The sequence below is a fragment of the Scyliorhinus torazame genome, chromosome 5 (genome assembly GCF_047496885.1).
Source record: "Scyliorhinus torazame isolate Kashiwa2021f chromosome 5, sScyTor2.1, whole genome shotgun sequence".
NCBI classification, from domain to species: Eukaryota; Metazoa; Chordata; class Chondrichthyes; order Carcharhiniformes; family Scyliorhinidae; genus Scyliorhinus; species Scyliorhinus torazame.
The window spans coordinates 175,335,312-175,357,644 of NC_092711.1; the positions used below are offsets into that span (position 1 = coordinate 175,335,312).

Genomic DNA, 22,333 nt, shown 5'->3' on the forward strand with positions numbered 1-22,333 from the left:
TCTTCCTCAAACATGATTTCCCACCGACAATTGTGGACAGGGCCCTCAGCAACATGCGGTCCATCTCCCGCGCCACTACCCTCGCCCCCTCCCTCCCAGAACAAGGATAGAGTCCCCCTCGTTCTCACATTTCATCCCACCAGCCTCCATATGCAAAGCATAATCCTCCACCATTTTCGCCAACTCCAGCGTGATGCCACCACCAAACACATCTTTCCTTCCGCCCGCTGTCAGCATTCCGCAGAGACCGTTCCCTTCAGGATAGTCTAGTCCACTCCTCCATCATATCTAACACCTCTCCCATCACCCATGGCACCCTCTCATGCAATCACAGGTGTAACATCTGCCCCTTTACCTCTTTCATGCTTAACATCCCAGGCCCAAAACACTCATTCCAAGTTAAGCAGTGTTTCACTTGCACCCCTTTCAATTTGGTTGATTGCATTCACTGCTCCCAATGTCGTCTCCTCTATGTCGGAGAGACCAAACGTAGAGTGGGTGATCGCTTTGCTGAGCACCTTCAGTCTGTGTGCATTCAGGACCCTGACCTTCCCATTGCTCGCCATTTTAACACAAGACCCTGCTCCCATGCCCTGTCCTTGGCCTGCTACAATGTTCCAGAGAAGCTCAACGCATATTGGAGGAGCAGCATCTCACCTTCCGGTTAGACATGCCTTCCGGTCTGAACATCAAATTCAACAACTTCAGATGATTAGCTCTACCCACCTCGACCCTTTTCGTTTTCATTCCATCTCATTTTAACTGTCTTTTACCTTTTATTTCTTTCTTCATATATATTTTCCCCCCAATCTTATTCTCTTTTCTTACCTTTTCTCCCCTTTGCTTCCCCCTTTCTCTCATTTTACCTCTCTCCCACCCATGTCCCCCTTCTCCCCACATCTGTATCTGTCACACCTTACCCTCTGATTTTAGTTTCTCGGCTGTTTGACCTTTCACATCTTTTATTCTCTCTGGGGACTATCATTAGCACTCTTTCCCCTTGGTTTCTGTAGCTATTAGCACTCTTTTTGCTTTGTTTCTGCGGCTATGACTCATCTTTCATTCCCTCACACTACAGTATAAATATCAACGCCTTTTAGCTTTGACAAAGAGTCATCTGGACTCTAAATGTCAGCTCTTTTCTCTCCTTTCAGTTGCTGCCACACCTGCTGTGATTTTCCAGCATTTTCTCTTCTGGAATATAACGTTGCTGCAAGGGACCAATTGAAGGCCAGAATGAGAAAAGAAATGGAAAAGTGGAGAAAATAAAGTGTTATACGCACAGATGTTGGGCACAGGACGGAGCTTCAGTCTTTGTGAAGCTCAAATGTCATCCAGACAAATCCCCCGCTCTCAATAGCTGGAGGACTAGAGTCCTTCCGGTCCTCCAATCTTTCCATTGGTTGCTGGCCGCCTGCCTGAAGACAATGGGCAACGGGTGTCACGTGGTCATCGATGCTCCTTTGACCCGAGGGAATAATCACCACCGCGCATGCGCCTCTTCTCCTCTCGTTATGGCCCCGCCCCCCGCGGTGGATGGAGCGGTTTCCCCGGCGCTGGGGACTATGGGAGATTAAGCCGCCATTACCCATCCGGAGCCCAGTCTACAAACGTCTGGGACTGGGATGAAAAGAGGGAGTGGCGAGCAGTGCCCCCATTCCAGACACAGAGTACATGTGGGTAGTCACTGGATTTTGTGACTCCCCTTAGCACAATTTTTTGTTAACTTCAGCTGTAACGATTTAGACATATTGGGGAGTGTGAAACTGAACCCGAGAGTCAGCATCTTCAGGGGAGGCGAATTGGGGGAAAAGCAGGAGGAGGATAAATGGGATGAATTAGTGTTACAATCAATAGGGAGGAGTGTGTGGAGGCAGAGACAGGGAGAAGCAGTATTTTCTGTTATGATCATGAGCTTGGACAATTTTATCAAATCATTTGTGAAACCTGGATTTACAATGTCCTTGTGGAACACCTTGGGAAATTTAATTACATTAAATGTGCTGTATAAATGCAAATTAATCTGTTATTTATTTATTTTTTAAAATTATGATTATTCAATGTTTTTCAATAATTTTTACAAAACACTACAAAAAGGAAAGAAAATATACAATAGAGAAATAAACAGGGCAATACGCTAACAAACAAAGCATCTTAATCCTCTAACCCTTAAACGATTTAACAAATTAAGAATAAAAATGGGACAAATGCCCCTTACATAAACCAAAACAAGAACCCCCCCCCCCCACCCAGTGTTGCTGCTGCTATTGACCTCCACCTAACGTTCCGTGAGAAAGTCTAGGAACGGTTGCCACCGTCTGGAGAATCTTGCACAGACCCTCGCAAGGCAAACTTTATCTTTCCAACCTGAGAAATCCCGCCATGTCATTGATTCAAGCCTCCAAGCTTGGGGGCTTCGCGTCCCTCCACATTAGTAAGATCCTTCTCCGGGCTACCAAAGAGGCAAAGGCCAGAACTCCGGCCTCTTTCGGCTCCTGTACTCCCGGCTCGTCTGACACCCCAAATATTGCTATCCCCAGCTCAGTTTTACCCGAGTGTCCAAGACCTTGGACATAGCCTTTATGAAGCCCCTCCAAAACCCCGCCAGCGCCGGGCACGCCCAGAACATATGGGCGTGGTTTGCTGGGCTCCCCGAGCACCTCACACACCTGTCCTCTACCCAAAAAAACTTACACATCCTCGGCCCCTATCATATGCGCCCTGCGTAACACTTTAAACTAGATCAGGCTGAGTCTGGCGCAAGACAAGGAGGAATTAACCCTGCCCAGGGCGTCAGCCCACAGGCCCTCATCGAGCTCCTCGCCATGCTCCTCCTCCCACTTGCCCTTCAGCCCCTCCACCGAGGCTCCCTCCGCCTCCTGCAGCTCCTGGTATATTGCCCAGACCTTACCCTCTCTGACCCACACGCCCGAAATCACCCTGTCGTGTAACCTCCGGGCAGGCAGCAGCGGGAATTCCCCTACCTGCCTCCTCACAGACCCCAACCTGCACATACCTGAAGGCATTTCCCAGGGGTAACCCAAATTTCTCTTCCAGCGTCCTCAGACTGGCAAAAGTCCCATCAATGAATAGGTCCCCCATCCTTTTGATTCCCGCCCGATGCCAACTTAGGAATCTGCCATCCATCCTGCCCGGTGCAAACCTATGGTTGTTCCGTATCGGGAACCAGATTGAGGCCCCCACCTCCCCCCTGTACCATCTCCACTGCCCCCAGATCCTCAATGTCGCCGCCACCACCGGGCTCGTGGTGTACCGCGTCGGCGGTAGCGGCAACGGTGCCATCGCCAGTGCCTCCAGGCTAGTACCTACACATGACGCCGCCTCTAGTCTTTTCCACTCCGCCCCTCCCCCTTCATTACCGAATCATTGCCACATTAGCTGCCCAGTAGTAACTACACAGATTCGGCAGTGCCAGCCCACCCCCCTCCCGACTGGGCTCCAAGAACAGTCTCTTAACCCTCGGTGTCTTACTTGCCCACACATACCTCATAATGCTCTTGCTCACTCGCTTGAAAAAGGCCTTAGGGATGAGAATAGGCACTGGAACACGAACAAGAACCTAGGGAGGGCCGTCATCTTAATGAACTGCACCCTGCCCGCCAGGGAGAGTGGCAACACGTCCCATCTCTTAAAGTCCTCCTCCATCTGGACCACCAACCACACCAAGTTGAGCTTATGCAGGACCCCCAACTCTTGGACACCTGGATACCCAAATACTGGAAACTCCTCTCCACCCTCTTGAGCGGCAGCTCCTCCAACCTCTTCTCCTGACCCCTCGCATGCACCACAAAGAGCTTGTTCTTCCCAACGTTGAGCTTGTATCCTGAGAAGTCTCCAAACTCCCTAAGGGTCTACATGACCTCTGCAATCCCCTCCACTGGATCTGCGATATACAAAAGCAGGTCATCTGCATATAATGAGATCCGATGCTCCTCCCCTCCCCGGACCAACCCCCTCCAGTTTATAGACTCCCTCAGCACCATGGCCAGCGGCTCATTTGCCAGGACAAACATCAGGGGGGACAGGGGGGCACCCCGGTCTTGTCCCACAGTACAGTCTAAAGTACTCTGACCTCAGCCGATTTATCGATACGCTCGTCACCGGGGCCTGGTACAACAATTTGACCCACCCTATCAACCCCTCACCGAACCCAAACCTGCCCAGCACTTCTCACGGGTACTCCCACTCCACCCGATCAAAGGCCTTCTCCACTTCCATTGCCGCCACCACTTCCGCCTCCCCCATCCTCCGAGGGCACCATGATCACATTCAGGAGCCTCCGCACATTTGCATTCAATTGCCTGCCCTTCACAAACCCCGTCTGGTCCTCGTGTATCACTCCCGGGACACAATCCTCAATCCTAGTCGCCAGGACCTTCGCCAGCAACTTGGCATCCACATTGAGGAGCGAAATCAGCCTATACGAGCCACACTGCAGCGGGTCCTTGTCCTGCTTGAGGATAAGCGAGATCAGAGCCCGCGACATCGTCGGGGGAAGAATCCCTTCTTCCTTCGCCTCGATGAAGGTTCTCACCAGCAACGGGCCCAGCAGTTCCACAAACTTCCTGTAGAACTCAACCGGGAACGCATCTGCCCCGGGGCCTTGCCCGCCTGCATACTCCCCAACCCCTTAACCAGCTCCTCCATCCCGATCGGGGCCCCCAAACCTTCTACTCCTCACCGTGTTCCCCCCTCTGTCCCTGATTCCTCCAATCTCCCTTGCCGCCTCCTTCCTACGTAGCTGATGCGCCAGCATCCGACTGGCCTTCTCCCCATACTCGTACGCTGCACCCTGTACCCTCCTCCACTGGGCTTCAGCTTTCCCCATAGTCAGCAAATCAAACTCCGTTTGGAGGCTCCGGTGCTCCTTCAGCAGCCCCTCTTCAGGGGATTCCGCGTATCTCCTATCCACCCTCAGTAACTCCCCCACCAATCTCTCCCTCTTATCCCTGTGAGCCCTGATTGAGATTAGCTCTCCCCTGACCACCGCCTCCAAGACCACACTCACCAATACCTCCCCATTATTATTGGCCTCCGTGTACCTTTGAATGCACCCTCGGCCCCGCCCACAGACCTCATCTGCCAGCAGTGGCACATTCATGCGCCACAGCGGGCGCTGGCCCCTCTCCTCCCCAACTCCAGCTCCACCCAGTGCGGGGCATAGTCCAAAATCGCTATTGCCGAGTACTCCGTCCCCTCCACTCTTGGGATCAACTCCCTACTCACCACGAAGAAGTCTATCCGTGAATAGGCCTTGTGCACATGGGAAAAGGAGAACTCTCTAGCCGCTGGCCTGGCAAACCTCCACGGGTCCATTCCCCATATGATCCATAAACCCCCTCAGAACCTTGGCTGCAGCTGGCCTCTTGCCCGACCTTGACCTGGATCGATCCAGTGCCGGGTCCAGTACCGGATTAAAGTCCCCCCCAACCTCCAGATCCGGGAGCCGGCTCAGCATTCGCTTCATGGACCCTCTATCGTCCCAATTCGGGGCATATACATTCACCAGCACCACCCGGGCCCCCTGCAGCCTACCACTCACCATCATAGATCGGCCCCCTTTATCCGCCACAATACTCCGCCTCAAAAGTCACCCGCTTGCTCACACTTCTCGCACTAAAAGCAGGTTAATGGCTTCTCCCCGGTGTGAACTCGCTGGTGTCTCTGCAGGTGGGATGACTGAGTGAATCCCTTATCACACTGAGAGCAGGTGAACGGCCTCTCCCCGGTGTGAACTCGCTGGTGTTTCCGCAGGACGGATGATTGAGTGAATCCCTTCTCACACTGAGAACAGGTGAACGGCCTCTCCCCAGTGTGAACTCGCTGGTGTGTCAGCAGGCTCGATGAAGTAGTGAATCCCTTCTCACACTGAGAGCAGGTGAACGGCCTCTCCCCAGTGTGAACTCGCTGGTGTTTCCGCAGGACGGATGATTGAGTGAATCCCTTCTCACACTGAGAGCAGGTGAACGGCCTCTCCCCACTGTGAACTCTCTGGTGTGTCTGCAGGTTGGATAACTGAGTGAATCCCTTCTCACACTGAGAGCAGGTGAACGGCCTCTCCCCAGTGTGAACTCGCTGGTGTTTCCGCAGGCTCGTTGAAGTAGTGAATCCCTTCTCACACTGAGAGCAGGTGAACGGCCTCTCCCCAGTGTGAACTCGCTGGTGTGTCTGCAGGCTGGATAAGTGAGTGAATCCCTTCTCACACACAGAGCAGGTGAATGGCCTCTCCCCAGTGTGAACTCGCTGGTGTGTCTGCAGGCTGGATAAGTGAGTGAATCCCTTCTCACACACAGAGCAGATGAATGGCCTCTCCCCAGTGTGAACTCGCTGGTGTGTCTGCAGGCTGGATAAGTGAGTGAATCCCTTCTCACACTGAGAGCAGGTGAATGGCCTCTCCCCAGTGTGAACTCGCTGGTGTCTCTGCAGGTTGGATAACCGAATGAATCCCTTCCCACATTGAGAGCAGGTGAACGGCCTCTCCCCAGTGTGAACTCGCTGGTGTTTCCGCAGGGTGGATAACTCAGTGAATCCCTTCCTACACACAGAGCAGGTGAACGGCCTCTCCCCAGTGTGGCTGCGTCGATGAACTTCCAGCTGAGATGGGACCCTGAATCCCTTCCCACAGTCCCCACATTTCCACGGTTTCCCTATGTTTTGGGTGTCCTCGTGTCTCTCCATGTTGGACAATCAGTTTAAGCCTCATCCACACACAGAACACGTGTACAGTCTCTCCCGACTGTGAATGGTGTGATGTTTTTTCAGGCTGTGTAACAGGTTAAAGCTCTTTCCGCAGTCAGTGCTCTGGAACACTCTCACTCGGGTGTGTGTGTCTCGGTGCTTTTCCAGTCACACTGATGGTTAAAATCTTTTGAGGCTGACAGAAAAGACAAACATTTCTCCTTCTAGATACGAAGTCGGGTGATATTCAGTTCCAAGGAATTGAGAGACTCAGTCAGATTGAGACGTGAAGTTTGAGATTTCAGTCTGTAATTCCTCCTCTTCTAATATCCTGTAAAAACAATTTACAAAAGACATCACTGTCAGTAAAGGACAGAAATTCAGAACAGACAATTCTCGTTCCTAGAGAACATTCTTTCCTCGCTCATTCCCCAAAAGCTGCAAATCTCCATCCCACACACTCTCCCTCCATTCTCACTGCTGTATCTAATATTCACCCTCCCAATTCTCCTGAAGGTGCTGATTCAGGTTGATTGACAGACGCATGCTCACTGCTTCCTGTCCTAGGCACAGAGATCATAACAAATACGAGCTGCAGTTGGCCATTTGGCTCATTGAGCCTGCTCGTCTATTCTGTGGGATCATTGGCCGATCTATGTCAGCGACATTCTCAGTGTTATTGACCAGAGTGTGCTGATTCAATATCTGTGAGCTCATGAGGTCGAGCTGTAAAACACCATTAAGAGGCTCGATGATCCAGAGGATAGAATCCTGAACGTTGAGCAAGATGCGTCCTCGGCGGAGGCACAAATTTAATCCTTGGAAAACTGGCCGAGTGGTGTGGTGGACTCCTGGAGAACTTGGAGAACCGAAGGTCAGAGAAAGAACATCTGAGTCGTCGGCCTGCCAGAAGGTGTGGAGGGGAAGGCTCGCGTTAGGTTCTTCGAGGACCGGCTGCCACGTTTTCTCAAGCTGGATCTGAAGCCTGGGTATTAGAATTAGAAATTAGAAAGGGCATCGGATCCTGTCTTTGAGGCCAAGGGATAGTTTTCATCCCAGGCCTGTAATCATTCCCTTCCACAACTTGAAAGATCACCAGAGGGTCCTGGAGACGGGCAAGGTGAGGTGAGACCTGGCTCCCACCTCACCTTACAGTAAATTATGTTGCGTCATCCTGTGACCCTGAAAATTATATTGACAACTCCGTCAAGTCTTTCAATAATCTGACTACTGCCTTGGTCTTCGCTAAATCCTCGAAGGGCTACGATTGGAGCGATGATTTGCAGCTCAGACTAACTCAGGCTCTAATCTAAACTCTTTCCCTATCTTGGTGTTGTTGTCTGAAATTGTTATCTTTTATCCTGTTGAAGGGAGTTGTTATTCTGTGAGCGCCAATTGAATGTCTTCTTCTTCTCCTCGAGTGTTCCGGGGACTCGGATTATCTTATCTCAGTTATGGCAGATGTGCCGTGTGCTTATTATCCGTTGTCTTCTATTATCCGAGCGTTAATCATGGCAGAACCGAGTGGTGCCATTGCCGAAGGGTGGGTGGTGGTGGATGTAGGTCTTCACGGGTGAGTCTAAAATGCGGGAGGGGCATTCATTCCCAATTCCCTTGTTGGCCCTTCTTTTCTTCTCATTTTGGAGAAGGTATCCTGAGGGTAACGACAGTCTGGCCGTGGGGTTAATCCTCCGGGTCCTCAGTCTTATTGAGGAATGTCCCCTTGGATCTATTGTGTTGGTGATTCTTTTGTATTTTTGTTATTATGGGAGGGTTTATGTGTTGTTGACTTTATCCTACTCTGGTACAGACGGGGCTTTTATCCGTGAAAGGAGCAGTTTGGGGAAACGTTGGTGCCTCTGGTGTGAAGTGAGTTGGAGGAGGGGGTAATGGCGCACGCCCGATTGTGGTGTGAAAATCTGTTCCTGTCTCTCTGTCGCCTAACTAATGGCAGCAGTTAATCTGCAAATTTTTTCAGGGAATGTCCGGGGCATCCATCACCCTATCAGAAGGAAAAAGATCCTCTCCTTTCGTAAGGAGAAAGTCGACATAGCTTTATTACTGGAAGCCCATCTGGATGATGAGGAATACTTTAAATTGAGGAAGGATTGGGTGGGGCAGGTTTTTTCACCTCCTTTTCCTCAAATAGGAGGGGTGTGGCAATCCTTATGAATAAAAATATCCCTTTTAAGGTTGAAACCTGCACCAAGGACAAAGGAGGGAGATATGTGATCATTAGAGGTTTGGTGAATGGAGATGTTGTTTCAATAATGAATCTTTATGGATCCCCGATTACTCCCGGAGTTCATTACGAAGGTTTTTGTGAATTTTGTACAGTTAGCTTCAACTAACTCTTTGTGGTTGGTGACTTCAATTGCCACTTAAATTCTCTGGTAGATAAGCTCCCGGTTACCAGGAACCCCCCCCCCCCCCCACTCACGCTGCAAGCTAGGGTGTTGGCCTCGGCTTGTGAGGAGGTGGGTTATGTGGATGTTGAGAGAACTTTGTACCCGAGGAGCAGAGATTTTACCTTCTTTCCAGCCCCACATCATTGTCATACTCGAATCAGCAATTTGTTTGTGCCGAGGACGATCCTACACCTGGTGTCCACTTGCACCACAGGGAGCATCGTAATCACAGACCTTCCCCCGTTTGTCTGGAGTTTCTGCTCGAGGGCTCACCCCCAGGTCGAGAACGTGGAAGTTTGATGCCTCCCTGATAAGAGACACTTCATTTACGGCACACTTTACGGAATAGTTTGAGTTCTTCCTTTCGGTTAACTCGACTCCTGGTATTTCCCCCTCCATTTTGTGGGAGACGTGTAAAGTTTATGCTCGGGGCTGATCATGTCTTACACTGCTAGTAAAAGGTGCAGGATGTTGGAGAACCAGTGGCATCTGGAGGTTTGTTTGGTGAAGGTGGAGGAGAATCATATGGAGGGCCCGAGTCGGCTACTGTTGAAGGAGGATAACACGGCAAGAGTGCTTTGGGTTAACACGGCGGAGCAGCTTTGGGCTCCCTATTGTCCCAACAGAAAAGTTGGACGTTTGCGAGGCAGATGTTGTACGAGTTTGGGGAATAAGCTGAGCAAATACTTAGCCTGTTTGACAAAGAAAAGGTCGACTTTAGAGCAATTCCCTCTGTTCGGCTTCGGAGAGGGAAAAGGGTCATGAAGACAAACTTGTATTTCAGGAATTCAATGCAGGATTATACAAGTCTGAGCAGTCTGGTGATGTGTTGGTGGGTGTGGAACATGTTTTCTCTTCCCTGAAGCTTCTGGAGGCCTCAGAAAGCCATTGTGAGGCTCTTAACGCTCCCCTTTCGAGGGAAGAGTATTAAAGGCCATGAAGGAGCTGCAGCCGGGTAAAGCCCGGGACCGGATGGCTGTGGGTGAGTTTTATCGGGGGATTGAAGATTTGTTGTTGGACCCGTTGATAGATATGTATTGTCACTCTTTTGACTCAGGGATGCTGCCACCGACTCTTGGTGAGGTTAATATCTCTTTGATCCTGAAGGTGGGCAAGGACCCAGAGGAGTGGGCCTCTTATCGCCCAATCTCTCTTTTGAATGTTGACTTGAAACTGCGATCTTATGTTTTGGCGATAAGGCTGGAGGACATCCTTCTGACAATCGTGCGGGAGGACCAGACTGGGTTTATACGGAGAAGGTTTTCCAGTAACAATGTTGGAAGGTTGCTGAATGTGATTCAGGCTTTTCAGAAATATGCACTGGATGGGCTGCTGATCTCCTTCGATGCAGAGAAAGCTTTTGCTCGAGTTGAGTGGAATTATCTGGTGTATCCGCTGCGACGCTTCGGGTTGGGTGAGGTTTATATTGAGTGGATTCAATTGATACATCACAAACCGGCAGCGGCGGTGCTCACCAATGGTTTAAGGGCATCAAACCTTGAGCTTCAGAGAGGGACAAGACTGGACTGCCCTCTGTCCCCCTTGCTGTTTGCATTGGCCATTGAGCCCTTGCTGGAGGATATCAGATCAGATCCTCTGATATCGGGACTGGGGAGTGGCGTGAGGCAGCACACGATCACTCTGTGTGCAGATGACGGGCTGCTGATGATGTCGATCCCCAGTGTTTCAGTCCTGGTCATTATTGGAGTAGTGGGTAGATTTAGTGCCTTCTCCGGTTACGAGATCAATTTTACTGAGTCCAAGGCCATGCCGGTGGGGAGGGGTTGAGGTGTAAGCCCCCTCCTCTTGCTAACTTCCCCTTCAGATGCCCCCCCACCCCCACCATGCCATTTAAAAACCGGTGAATGTCAATGGCCCCTCTTTCAGGCAGCTGTATGGGGCCAACTTTTCACAGCTGATGGTGACTATTAGGTGGGACCTTGCCCGGTGGTCGGCTCTTCCGATTTCATGGCGAGGATTGCCTTCATTAAAGTGAATGTGTTGCCCAGACTGTTGTACCCTCTGCAGATGCTGCCTAACCTGCTGTCAACCAGAGTTGTTAGGGGAATTAATCAAATCAGGGCAGGACCTACTCAGTTAATGGTAGGGAGTTGGGGACAGTTACAGAACAAAGAGATCTAGGAGTACAGGTTCACAGCTCCTTGTAGGTGGAGTCGCAGGTGGACAGGGTGGTGAAGAAGGCATTCAGTATGCTCAGTTTTATTGGTTAGAATATTGAACACAGGAGTTGGGATGTCTTATTGAAGTTGGACAAGACATTGGTAAGACCGCAGATGGATAGGCTGGGACTTTTTTTCCCTGGAGCGTAGGAGGCTTAGGTGTGACCTTATAGAAGTCTTCAAAATAATGAGGAACATAGAAAAGGTATATGGTCAACATATTTTCCCTCAGGTAGAGGAGTCTAGAACTAGAGGGCATAGGTTTAAGGTGAGAGAAGAGAGATACAAAAAGACCAGAGGAGAAGTTTCTTTACATAGAAATGAAATGAAAAGAAAATTGCTTATTGTCACAAGTAGGCTTCAAATGAAGTTACTGTGAAAAGCCCCTAGTCGCCACATTCCGGCGCCTGTTCGGGGAGGCTGGTAGAGGGTGGTGAGCATCTGGAATGGCTGCCGGAGGCAGTGGTAGAGGCGGGTACAATTTTGTCCTTTAACAAGCAGTTAGAAGTTACATGGGCAGGGTGGGTATAGAGGGAAATGGGCCAAATGCTGGCAAGTGGGACTAGCTTAGTGATAGAAGCTGGGCGGCATGGACAAGCTGGGCCGAAGGGCCTGTTTCCAAGCTGTAAACATCTATGACTCTACCTGGAACACAAATAAACCTTGCCTCAAGTTTGTTAAGCTCCAATCACCAGGAGCTAAGGGAGGGTATGGTCTCCTGAAAAATCAGGCTTCGTCAATTGGCCTCTCGTCTTAGGTTCATAAGGGATTGGGTTAGGATGGAGCCCACATTCATCTGGCTCAATACAGAAGCAGACCAGTCAGTTCTCCCTCGATCCAAAACTGGCATAGGCTGATTATGGAAAGCATCTCCATGCAATTTTTATGTCTGTAATTCATTCGGAGTCTGATGCATTGGGTAAAGTATGGGACTCCTATCTCAAACAGATAGGCTCCAAATTCACTGACTTGCTCCTCCTGGACTTTCCATGAGTGAATTCAATTTAACTTAGGGCACAGTGGTTAGTACTGCTCCCTCAGCGTCAGGGACCCAGGTTCAATTCCAGCCTTGGGTGGCTGTCTGTGTGGAGTTTGTGTATTCACCTTGTGGCTTTGAGTGTTTTCTCCGGGTGCTCCGGTTTCCTCCCACTATCCAAAGAAGTGCAGCGAAAGTGGATTGGTCACACTATTTTGCCCCTTAGTGTCCAAGATGTGTAGGTTAGGTGGGTTGACCATGATCAATGGACAGGCTTACGAAGATTGGATGGGGAGTGGGCCTGTGTGAAATGCTCTTTCTGAGGCTCAGTGCAGATGTGAAGGGGCGAATACCCTTCAGCACTACAGGAGTTCTATGTCATCTATGTTGTGTAATTCATTTTAATTTCATTATGCTGTTAGCCCGTCCCGTTTGTGATATTTTTGGGTTTACAAACTGAACTGTTATATACCCTTACCCTCTTTCCCCACTCACTACTTTAACCTGTTAACTGGTTCTTCAATTGATCTGGCATTTCATCTCGAGGCTCTGGTCCCTCAAATATCCTGTTCCAAATTAATTCTGCAATGTGTTGCTTGGATTGATGTTGGCAATATCTCTTGTTCCGCTCTGTGTCCATTTGCCACGATTTGTTTCTGTTACTCTGTTGCATTCGTTGATTAAAAATGATTTAAAACAAAACAATTTATTAAAAATCAGTCCAACTCATCCGTGAATATATTCAAAGACCCCCACACGCCACTGGCCCCTGGGAAGAGAAATCCAGAGACTAATAACCCTCCAAGGGAAGAGATGACTGGATTGTACTTTATTACAGAACCATAAGTAATATATCTAATGTGTACCATATAACAGCACGAGACATGTCTCTGGTATTCATTTACTGTCCCCTCAAATGTCAGCCATCTCCTGGGGAAACCAGCCCTTTAATTGTGAACATTGGGAAAGAGACCATCCTTTTAGTCAGACAAATAAATGTGTCAAGCTGAGGGAGCAAAGGATGTCAATGTCTTGAAGAGAGAGAGAGAGAGACCTGGGCCAAGCTTTGCAGAGTCTGCACCCTCCCTGGATTCACTTCCTTTCTCTACAGTTGCTGCAAGTGACCAATTGAAGGTGAGAATGAGAAAATAAATGGAAAGGGGAAGAAAAGTGTTTTACTCACAGATGTTGGAGACATGAAGAAGTTTTCAGTCCGTGCGCGGCCGCAGGTTTCCTCAGTGTCCAGCTTCCACGTTCGAACGGGGGAGCTGATTGGATGGTGGAAGAAGTCCTTCCGGTTCACCAACTCTTCCCATTGGTCAACAACCTTCCACCGCCCCATTCATTGTCCCCCCTCCTCGAGACAAGGTTTCCAGGCAACCGGCTGACGGCTCCGGCCAGAGCGAGAAGCCTCTCGGTGATTTTCTCTCCCCCCGGCCCGGGACTGCGCATGTCTGAGGGAGATGCGAGATTGCGCATGTCTGAGGGAGATGCGAGATTGCGCATGTCTGAGGGAGATGAGAGATTGCGCATGTGCGAGGGAAAGCTCACCACTGACCTTTCTGCTGAGGCGTTGACCAATGGGAAGGGTTGGATGACCGGAAGGACTCTGGTCCTCCAGGCAATCAGCGCGGGCTTTGTGTGAATGGAGCTTGAACATCACACAGACTGAAAACTTCTTCATGTCTCCAACATCTGTGAGTAAAACACTTTCTTTTCTCCCCCTTTCCATTTCTTTTCTCATTCCCACCTTCAATTGGTCACTTGCAGCAACTGAAGGGAAAGGAAGTGAATCCAGGGAGGGTGCAGACTCTGGAAAGCTTGGCCCAGGTCTCTCTCTCTCTTAAAGACATTGACATCCTTTGCTCCCTCAGCTTGACACATTTATTTGTCGAGACTCTCTCTGAAGCTCAAATACGACAATTATAAACCATCCATGAGCCCTGCCCCTGACCAGCCTGTAATATAACAGGGGCCGGTTAACCTCAGTTGTTTGGACAGCTGGTTTGTGATGCAGAGCGAGGGTTCAATTCCTGGCTGAGGTTATTCAACCTTGTCTCAATCTTGTGTCTTGCCTGAGGTGTGTTGATCCTCAGGTTGAATCACCACCAGTCAGCTCTACCTCTCAATGGGGAAAGCAGCCTATGGTCATCTGGGATCTTGGCGACTTTACCTATAATCTAACAATTTAATCCACTCGACATAATCCTCACCGATTCCGAAGCCTCGAACGGTATGCACCAGATAATTCGACTTGAGCGAAAGCTTTCTCTGCATCGAAGGAGATCACCAGCCCATCCACTGTGTATTTCTGAAAAGCCTGAATCACATTCAGCAACCGTCCAACATTGTTACTGGAAAACCCTTATAAACCCAGTCTGGTTACCACCCGCCACGCCCCCCCCCCCCACACGATTGTTGGAACCCCCCCACCACGATTGTTGGAAGGATGTCCTCCAGCCTTCTCGCCATCAATGGGTTCAACAACAAATCCTCAAGCCCCCTATAAAACTCACACCCACAGCCATCCGCTCCTGGTGCTTTACCCAGCTGAGCTCCTTCATGGCCTTTGAGACCTCTTCCCTAGAAAGGGGAGCATTAAGAGGCTCACAGTGGCTTTCTGAGGCTTCCGTAAGCTTCAGGGAAGAGAATAAATGCTCCATATCCAGCAACCCTTCACCAGACTTCACAGACTTTATAATCCTGCATAGAATTCCCCGAATCCCTGTTTATCTCCTCTGTCCTCACAACCCTTTTCCCTCCCCCAAGCCGCACAGATGGAACTGTTCCAATGTCAGCCTTTTTCTTTGTCAAACAGGTCATGTATTTGCTCGGCTTATTCCCAAACTCGTACACCGTCTGCCTCGCAAACCTTTCTCGACCTGCTGCATCAATAGGGAATCCAAAACCACTCTTGTCTCATTAAGCTCCTTCAGCAATAGCTTATTAGAGATCTCCTTATAATTCTGCTCGGCCTTCGTGAAACAAACCCCCAGACATTGCTGGTTCTTCAGCATCCGAGCATAAACTTTACATGTCTCCCATAAAATGGAGGGGGGGAAATACCAGGGGTTGGGTTAACCCAAAAGAGAACTCCAACTCGTTCTTACAATGCTTAGTAAATTAAGTATCTCTTATCAGAGAGGCAGCAAACCTCCACATTCTCGACCTGGGGGTGAACCCTCGAGTAGAATTCCAGAGAAACGGGATGGTCCACAATCGATGTTCACTACGGTGCAAGAGGACACCAAGTGTAGGATCGTCCTTGACATAAAAATTTTGTTGATTCCAGTATGACATTGATTCGGGCTGGAAAGAAGGTAAAATCTCCGCCCCTCTGGTGCAAAGTTCTCCAAACATCCACATAACCCACCTCCTCACAAGTAAAGGCCGACGCCCTAGCTTGCGGGGTGGGGGTCGGTGGATGGGGGTGTTCCTGGTAACCGGGAGCTTATCTACCAGACGATTTAAGTGGCAGTTGAAGTCGCCAAACACACAAGAGTTAGTTGAAGCTAGCTCTGCAAAATCCACAAAGAACTCCGGGAGTAATTCGGGGAATGTCCATAAACATTCATTATTGAAGCAACATCTCCATGCACCGAACCTCTAATGATCGCATATCCATCTCCTTTGTCCTTGGTGCAGGTTTCAACCTTAAAAGGGATATTTTTATTAATAAGGATTGCCACACCCCTGCTACTTGATGAAAAGGAGTAGAAAAAACCTGCCCCACCCAATCCCGCCTCAATTTAAAGTGTTCCTTATCATCCAGATGAGTTTCCTGTAATAAAGCTATGTCGACTTTCTCCTTAAAGGAGAGGATAACCATAGATTTGAGCCAGGGAAGTGAGATTGGAAATTTTCGGAAATGAGATTGGAAAGGAATTTGGACACTAAAAGATTTATTTCTTGGGGGTCGTTTTGCGGGATTGAAGGAGCTGGGAACGAAGTATGGGCTGGGGCAAGGGAAAATATTTAGATATATGCAGGTTCAAGAGTTTGCCAGAAAGGAGATACAGAGTTTCCCAGTAGAGCCAGCTTCCACATTGCTGGAGGAGGTGCTGACGACAGGGCGACTGGGGAAGGGGTAGTAGTGGTGGTTTACGGGGCTATTTTGGAGGAGGAGAAGGCGCCCTGTGTATTTATGTTTGCCCTATGTATTGTTCTCATGTATGGAATGATCAGTCTGAACTGTACACAGAACAATACTTTTCACTGTATCTCGGTACACATGACAATTAACAAATCCAATCCTCACCATTGAGGTGATAGTATTTCCAATCAGTAAGGCTACTCCACCCCCTCTGCCATATTCTCTGTGCCTCCTGTAAACTTTATAACCGGTATATTTGTCCAGTCCAGACCATCCTGCTACTTGTTTTTGGAACTGTATTGAGTTCCCCTGAGGCCTTCCCCTCCCCCTCCATTTATTAGTTTAAAGTCCTTCTTACCTCCCTATTTATCCTTTCCACAAGGACACTGGTCCCAGATGGGTACAGATTCTTCCTATCCCAATACTGATGCCAGTGCCCCGTGAAATGGAACCCCTCTTTCCCGTACCACTCCTTTAGCCACGTGCTTACTTCTGTAACTTTCTCATCCCTGTGTCAAATTTGCACGTGGCTCGTGTAATAATCCAGAGATTATATCCTTTGAGGACCTGTTCTTTAATTTTGTTCCTCGTTCCTGATTTTCCCCAAACAGGTCCTCTTTCCGAGTCTTGCCGATGTTGTTTGTCCCAACGTGGATCACAACAACTGGATCCTCCCCCTCCCTCTCCAATATCCTTTCAAGCCGGTTAGAGATGCCCCTCACCCTGGCACCAGGCAGGCAACATACCATGTGGGACTCTCGGTCCTGCTTCCAAAGGATGTCATCAGTTCCCTTAATTATAGAATCCCTGACAACTACCACTTCCTCCCCCCACTTGAATGGCCTCCTGTACCAGGGTGCAGTAGTCAGCTAGCTCATCCTTCCTACAGTCACTGCTCCGATACCCTGCCCCTCCGAGTTCAATCCCTGGATACTCGGCTGCGAATCCCCGAGATAAGGTTTTTGTCCTCACAGCTCCGAAACTCCGTCCCTCCGAGTCCGCTCCCTGGAGACTAGGTATGGGGAATAGGTATTGGAGACGATGTATTGGGGAATGAGAGGAAGGAATGTTCCATAGAAACTAGAATTCTCTGATCTGAATTTCTATCCTGTACTGAGTGTTGACTTTTGTAAACTCCTTTTACAGATATTACAAGAGGAGGAATTGCAGACAGAAATCTCAATTGTCACGTCTCGGTCTTACAGAGTCACTCGATACCTTGGGATCTGAGTATCATCGGCCTTTGAATCTAGAAGGAGAAATGTTTGCCCGATCTGTCGGCATCAAAAGATTTTAACCATCAGTGTGACTGGAAAAGCACCGAGACACACACACCCGAGTGAGAGTGTTCCAGGGGACTGACTGTGGAAAGAGTCCAAGTCTCTGTCCTCGAGGAGCTCCCGCCGGTGGCCACTGTCTACGCCGCTTTTGTGGGTTTCCGCGATTTTTGCTCCCCCCCCCCCCCGATTTTCGGCGGCCTTTGGGGCTGTCCCGGGCATCCAGCCGGGCCGGTTTCAGAACCGGCGAGGAACCCCACGCGAGTGTCTGGCGGCCGGAGCTGAGGTGTCGGGCCCGGGACGCACGCATTTGGAGCAACGGGGGCGGAGCCAAACTGAGGATGAGGTGGCAGGCCCGAAGCCAGGGCGCAATGTAGTGGAGATGTTCCACACCGGGTGGCTCCCGCCAAGAGTGTGTTTTTTTAAAGAAGTCGGAAGTCCGGCCCCGGGGGACGTTTTGAGGAATATTCAAAAAAACTTTTTTTTTGAAGAAATTTTTTGTTTTTAGATTGAAGAAAGAAAAACAAAAATAATAAGTCGTTAAAAGATGCAAAAAGGGCTCTCTGTCCGGTGTCCGGGCCTGGGCGGGAATGCCGCATCCTCGGGGTTGGCGGTGACTCACCCAGCGGCCTGCCCTCTCTCTCTGGGTGTGGGGATGTCGGAGCCCCCCCTGGGTGTGGGGTTGTCGGAGCCCCCCCCTCCACTGTACCACGAGCGGCAGCGCCTGGAGCTCTGCGCCCTCCACGCCCTCAACAACCTCCTGCAGCAGCCGCTCTTCACCCAGCAGCAGCTGGACGGGCTGAGCGGCCAGCTGGCTCCCGACTCTCTGGTGAATCCACATCGCAGTTTGTTAGGAACCGGGAACTATGATGTCAACGTCCTCATGGCTGCCTTGCTAACTCAAGGTCTCGCTGCGATTTGGTGGGATAAACGCAAGTCGCTCAGCAGTTTGGTGCTGAGCCGGGTCCATGGCTTCATCCTCAACATTCCCTCCAACATGACGCTGGGCTTTGTGTCGCTCCCCATCCAGCGCAAGCACTGGGTGGCAGTCAGGCAAATCAACGGGGCCTACTACAACCTGGACTCCAAACTAAAGGCCCCGGTTCCAATCGGGAATGAGGAGGAACTGAGGAAGTTCCTGCAGGACCAGATCACCCAGGATCCCTGTGAGCTGCTGCTGGTGGTGCCGAGGGAGGTGGAGGAGGACGGAAGCTGGCTGCTCGCTCCCTGAACGTGAGACGCGGGAGATCGGACAGCGGGAGCGGTGAGGGGGGAAGGTCTCGCCGCCGATGGCGGCCTGACTCAGACCTCCAGCTGTGACGGATGAAGCCAGCGCGCTGGGGAGGTGGAAAAAATAATTGGAAACTCTAAATTTATTTAAAAAAGAACTTGAAATGTTTAAAGAGACAATATCAGCAGGACTGTTATTGAATCATTGCCTCTATCATTTCCTATATTGCTCCATCGTCACATAGTTTAAGTTCATTGACCAGACTGAAACAAACAGGAATGGGGTTTTAATACATAATATTATGCAATGTTGCTTGATGGTACAGTTAGAACTCAGCTCAATTCCTCGAGGTCACTCTCTCATTGGGAATATCACATCATTAAATAAAAGAATTACAATGTTAGGGGTGAAAATATTCACACGATGACCTGAGTATAAGTAAAAAAAAGCAGTTTATGTCAGAATTCTGGGAGGGAAGGTCTTAGACTCCACAGACTGTGACAGCACCTTCTCTCACTTGAGCTAAAGCTCACATGGGATAATATACAGATTCAAGGGGTGGAATTAGTTGTTTTCTCATTTACATACAATCAATCAACTGTATTCACGTCACACTTTTTACATGCAGTCAATCAATTTTCCTGGCATACCCAATTATCACATATATGGTTAAAGTGGGTGTTGTCTTACCCGCCCCTAACTTCATACAGAAGTCATTCAAAACTAACTAATGTGCCCTGTCTACAGCCTTAGACCTTGAGCTTATCAAGGATACATTGCAAGTCTTGATCTGTGAAGCTGTCATCAGCGGCTGTTGGGACACTCTCTATACATACCCACGCTTGGGTCTCATGAGACAGTTTACAGGGAATGTGGCTTGTTCAGCCATTTTATATCACAAAATAGCTAACAGCCATTTTGTATCTTTTTTGTGTATACACTATCTATTTCTACAAATTGCCTCTTCTAAACAGGCATCTAAGCCAATGAGTACCTTTTGTTTCATCAGAACTATTCAAAAGTAATACGGGAGCACAGATGTAGTTGCAGGGCCACCTATAATTTATATCATAGTCCAGTATCACAAAATGCCCTCCAACACTTCCCCCTTTTGGTCATGGAAGATGTTTACAGAACTCCAACCATATTCGGGTGTCCGACCAGCCAGGGTTGGAAATGGGTGCGGAGGCAGATGTTGTAGCCTTCGCCTCGTTGATCGCCCGAAGACAGATCCTGATGGGTTGAAGAGCAACCTCTCCACCCTGTGCCCTGGTGTGGCGGGGGGACCTGTTGGAATTCTTGACTCTTGAGAAGATTAAGTTTGAACTGAGGGGAAGGATGGAGGGGTTCTACAATTCATGAGCATTATTCATTATGCACTTTCAAGAACTGGATAACATCGAACATTAGTTGGGGTGGTGGGTGGGAGGGTTGGAGAGGGGGAGGGGGGGCTGTGTGTATTAATGGCGACTATGGGTGATTACTGATTCCTTTTTGTCATTTGTTTATGTGAACATGCGGGCTGATGTTTGGGGTTTGGTGGAAGGATGGGATCGTTGTTATTGATATGGGGATTGACATATTTGTTACTGATTATTGTTGGGTGTAAATTTGGGGGAAAATGTGAGAAAAGAGGAGAATAAAAAAATATTTTTTTTAAAACTCACTCTCAACATTTTTTATCACCCAAATGTACTGGGGAGTTAAAATTGGATTGCTGCCAAACTCGTCTTATCTTTGTTTTGGAACAGACTGACCTAAACATGGGTTACTTACTTTCGAACCTATCTCTTAAATCCAAGCGGTTGGAATTTTATTTAAATCAGAGTTTCACATTAGATGAAGTTTCGTTTCCTATCCAAACTAATTATAAACATTTTTTTAGACCTAAACACAATAAAAAACCTCTTATTAGCATCTCAAATGGAACAGTAAATTCAAATGTTACATTTTTAACTATAACTGTTGCTAACTCGCCAGAACAAGGGAGGGGAGAATATATGACTGTAATGTTTAGGGCAGCCTCCCCCTTGGTAATCGCAGGAGGAGCTGTACTTGTCCTTATCAACTTGCTCTGAAAGGCCTTGGTTTAAAGTTTGCAAAAATGCTTTTTCACAGACGGAGTTTTCCTTTGAGACACAAGCCTGTATTTCATTTCCAGCTGTCCAGCTGAATTGTTTCATTTTATCGCTCAGTTTCCTGTGTCTTCAGGCAGGTAAAGTGACACCATTGCTATTCCTCAGCAAATTTGTGTTCCTTCAGGATTAGTCTTACCCTGTGGGTTTACTAAATGTCTCTCCTTTTCCTTCAATTCTCAGTATCTATTGGTTCTGGCCACAGGGAGATGAGGCTCAGTATCCTCGGCCCAAGGGCGGTTGGTGATTGTGTTTTATCCACTGGGGCGGCCCCACCCTATCTGCCCAACTGTGTTGCTGCAAACTGCAGCCACCGGCTGGACTGGATTGTCTCATTCCTTTGTCTAATTATTCACTAAATATAGGCTGCTCAGAATTATTACCCCTTTTGTTCTCTATCCTTCTTCTGACCCATCCGCCAGCTTTCCTGTCCCCCAGCCGTAAGGTGTGGGTCCCAACCATCTTTCTGCATTAACTGAGATTGATGTTCCGCTATGAACCCTGTGATGGAGCTCACGGCTCCTCAATCAGAACCGGGAACATTCTTTCTTTTTGTATTCGGCAATATTTATTTATTTATTTTCTGATGCGATGGAGAAAGAAATCTAACAAATAGACAAAGGGAAAGAAAATTCAGTGAACTATGCGGCTTCAACTAGACACTCGAGTGAGCATTGGCCCACTTGCATGGCTTCAACAACCTGTGCAGCTTCAACCAGACGCTCGAGTGAGCGTTGGCCCATCTCCGCGGCTTCAAATCCGGCAGTCACGTTAGCGTGGCTTCAACCAGAATGGTCCGCCTGCGTTCATTCCCTGGTGCGCGGTTTCAGATAGACACGTGAATGAGTGTCAGTCACGCCTGTGCAGCTTCGTCAACGTTGGTCACAGCCAGACATAGTGTTCGAGCTAGGAGGGCCAGGCACGTCGAGGATTACCGAGGGTACTGGGCGCGGGGGTGGGGGGGCACCACGCCACCAGGAGTGGGATAATGTACAGCACAATAAATACCTCTTTGCACAGACATTATGATGCCTCTGTCACTTTCTTCTGCAATGCGGGCTGACCCCCGGTCCCTTTGCCCATCTCTCCAGGCATTCCCCCCTCCCTCCCCCCACCACCTGACGTGGCACCCACCCACCCTCTGGCCGTGGACGTCCCTGAGGCTCTGTCCCATGCCCTGGGTGTGCAGATGCTGCGTGTAGGCTCTTGTCTCCCGAAGTGTTCAGGCATCAAAGTTTGATTGCAATGCTAGGCAATGACTCCCACATGCGACAAGGCCTGCCCACCCACGGGAATCCACTTGGCATCTATGAAGGGCTCACTTTAAGGGCTTA

The 22,333-nt window shown here is 49.2% G+C and overlaps 1 protein-coding gene and 1 pseudogene across 1 annotated transcript; one reads left to right on the top strand and one right to left on the bottom strand.

The window, feature by feature from the left end:
• Positions 1 to 2,155: 2,155 nt before the first annotated feature.
• LOC140422382 (uncharacterized) lies at positions 2,156 to 13,629 on the bottom strand. The gene is made up of 2 exons (XM_072507400.1): positions 13,447 to 13,629; positions 2,156 to 7,030 (listed from the first exon to the last, which is right to left on the bottom strand). Exon 2 carries the CDS (start codon positions 6,697 to 6,699, stop codon positions 5,638 to 5,640), a length of 1,062 nt encoding a protein of 353 aa, XP_072363501.1. The 5' UTR covers positions 6,700 to 7,030; positions 13,447 to 13,629; the 3' UTR covers positions 2,156 to 5,637.
• A 161-nt stretch (positions 13,630 to 13,790) lies between these two features.
• LOC140422396 (josephin-2 pseudogene) lies at positions 13,791 to 21,995 on the top strand (annotated as a pseudogene).
• The last annotated feature ends 338 nt before the right edge of the window (positions 21,996 to 22,333 follow it).

What these genes read in the sequence shown, in the direction of transcription:
- LOC140422382 (XM_072507400.1), bottom strand. Translation starts at nt 6,699, where the DNA reads ATGGAGAGACACGAGGACACCCAAAACATAGGGAAACCGTGGAAATGT.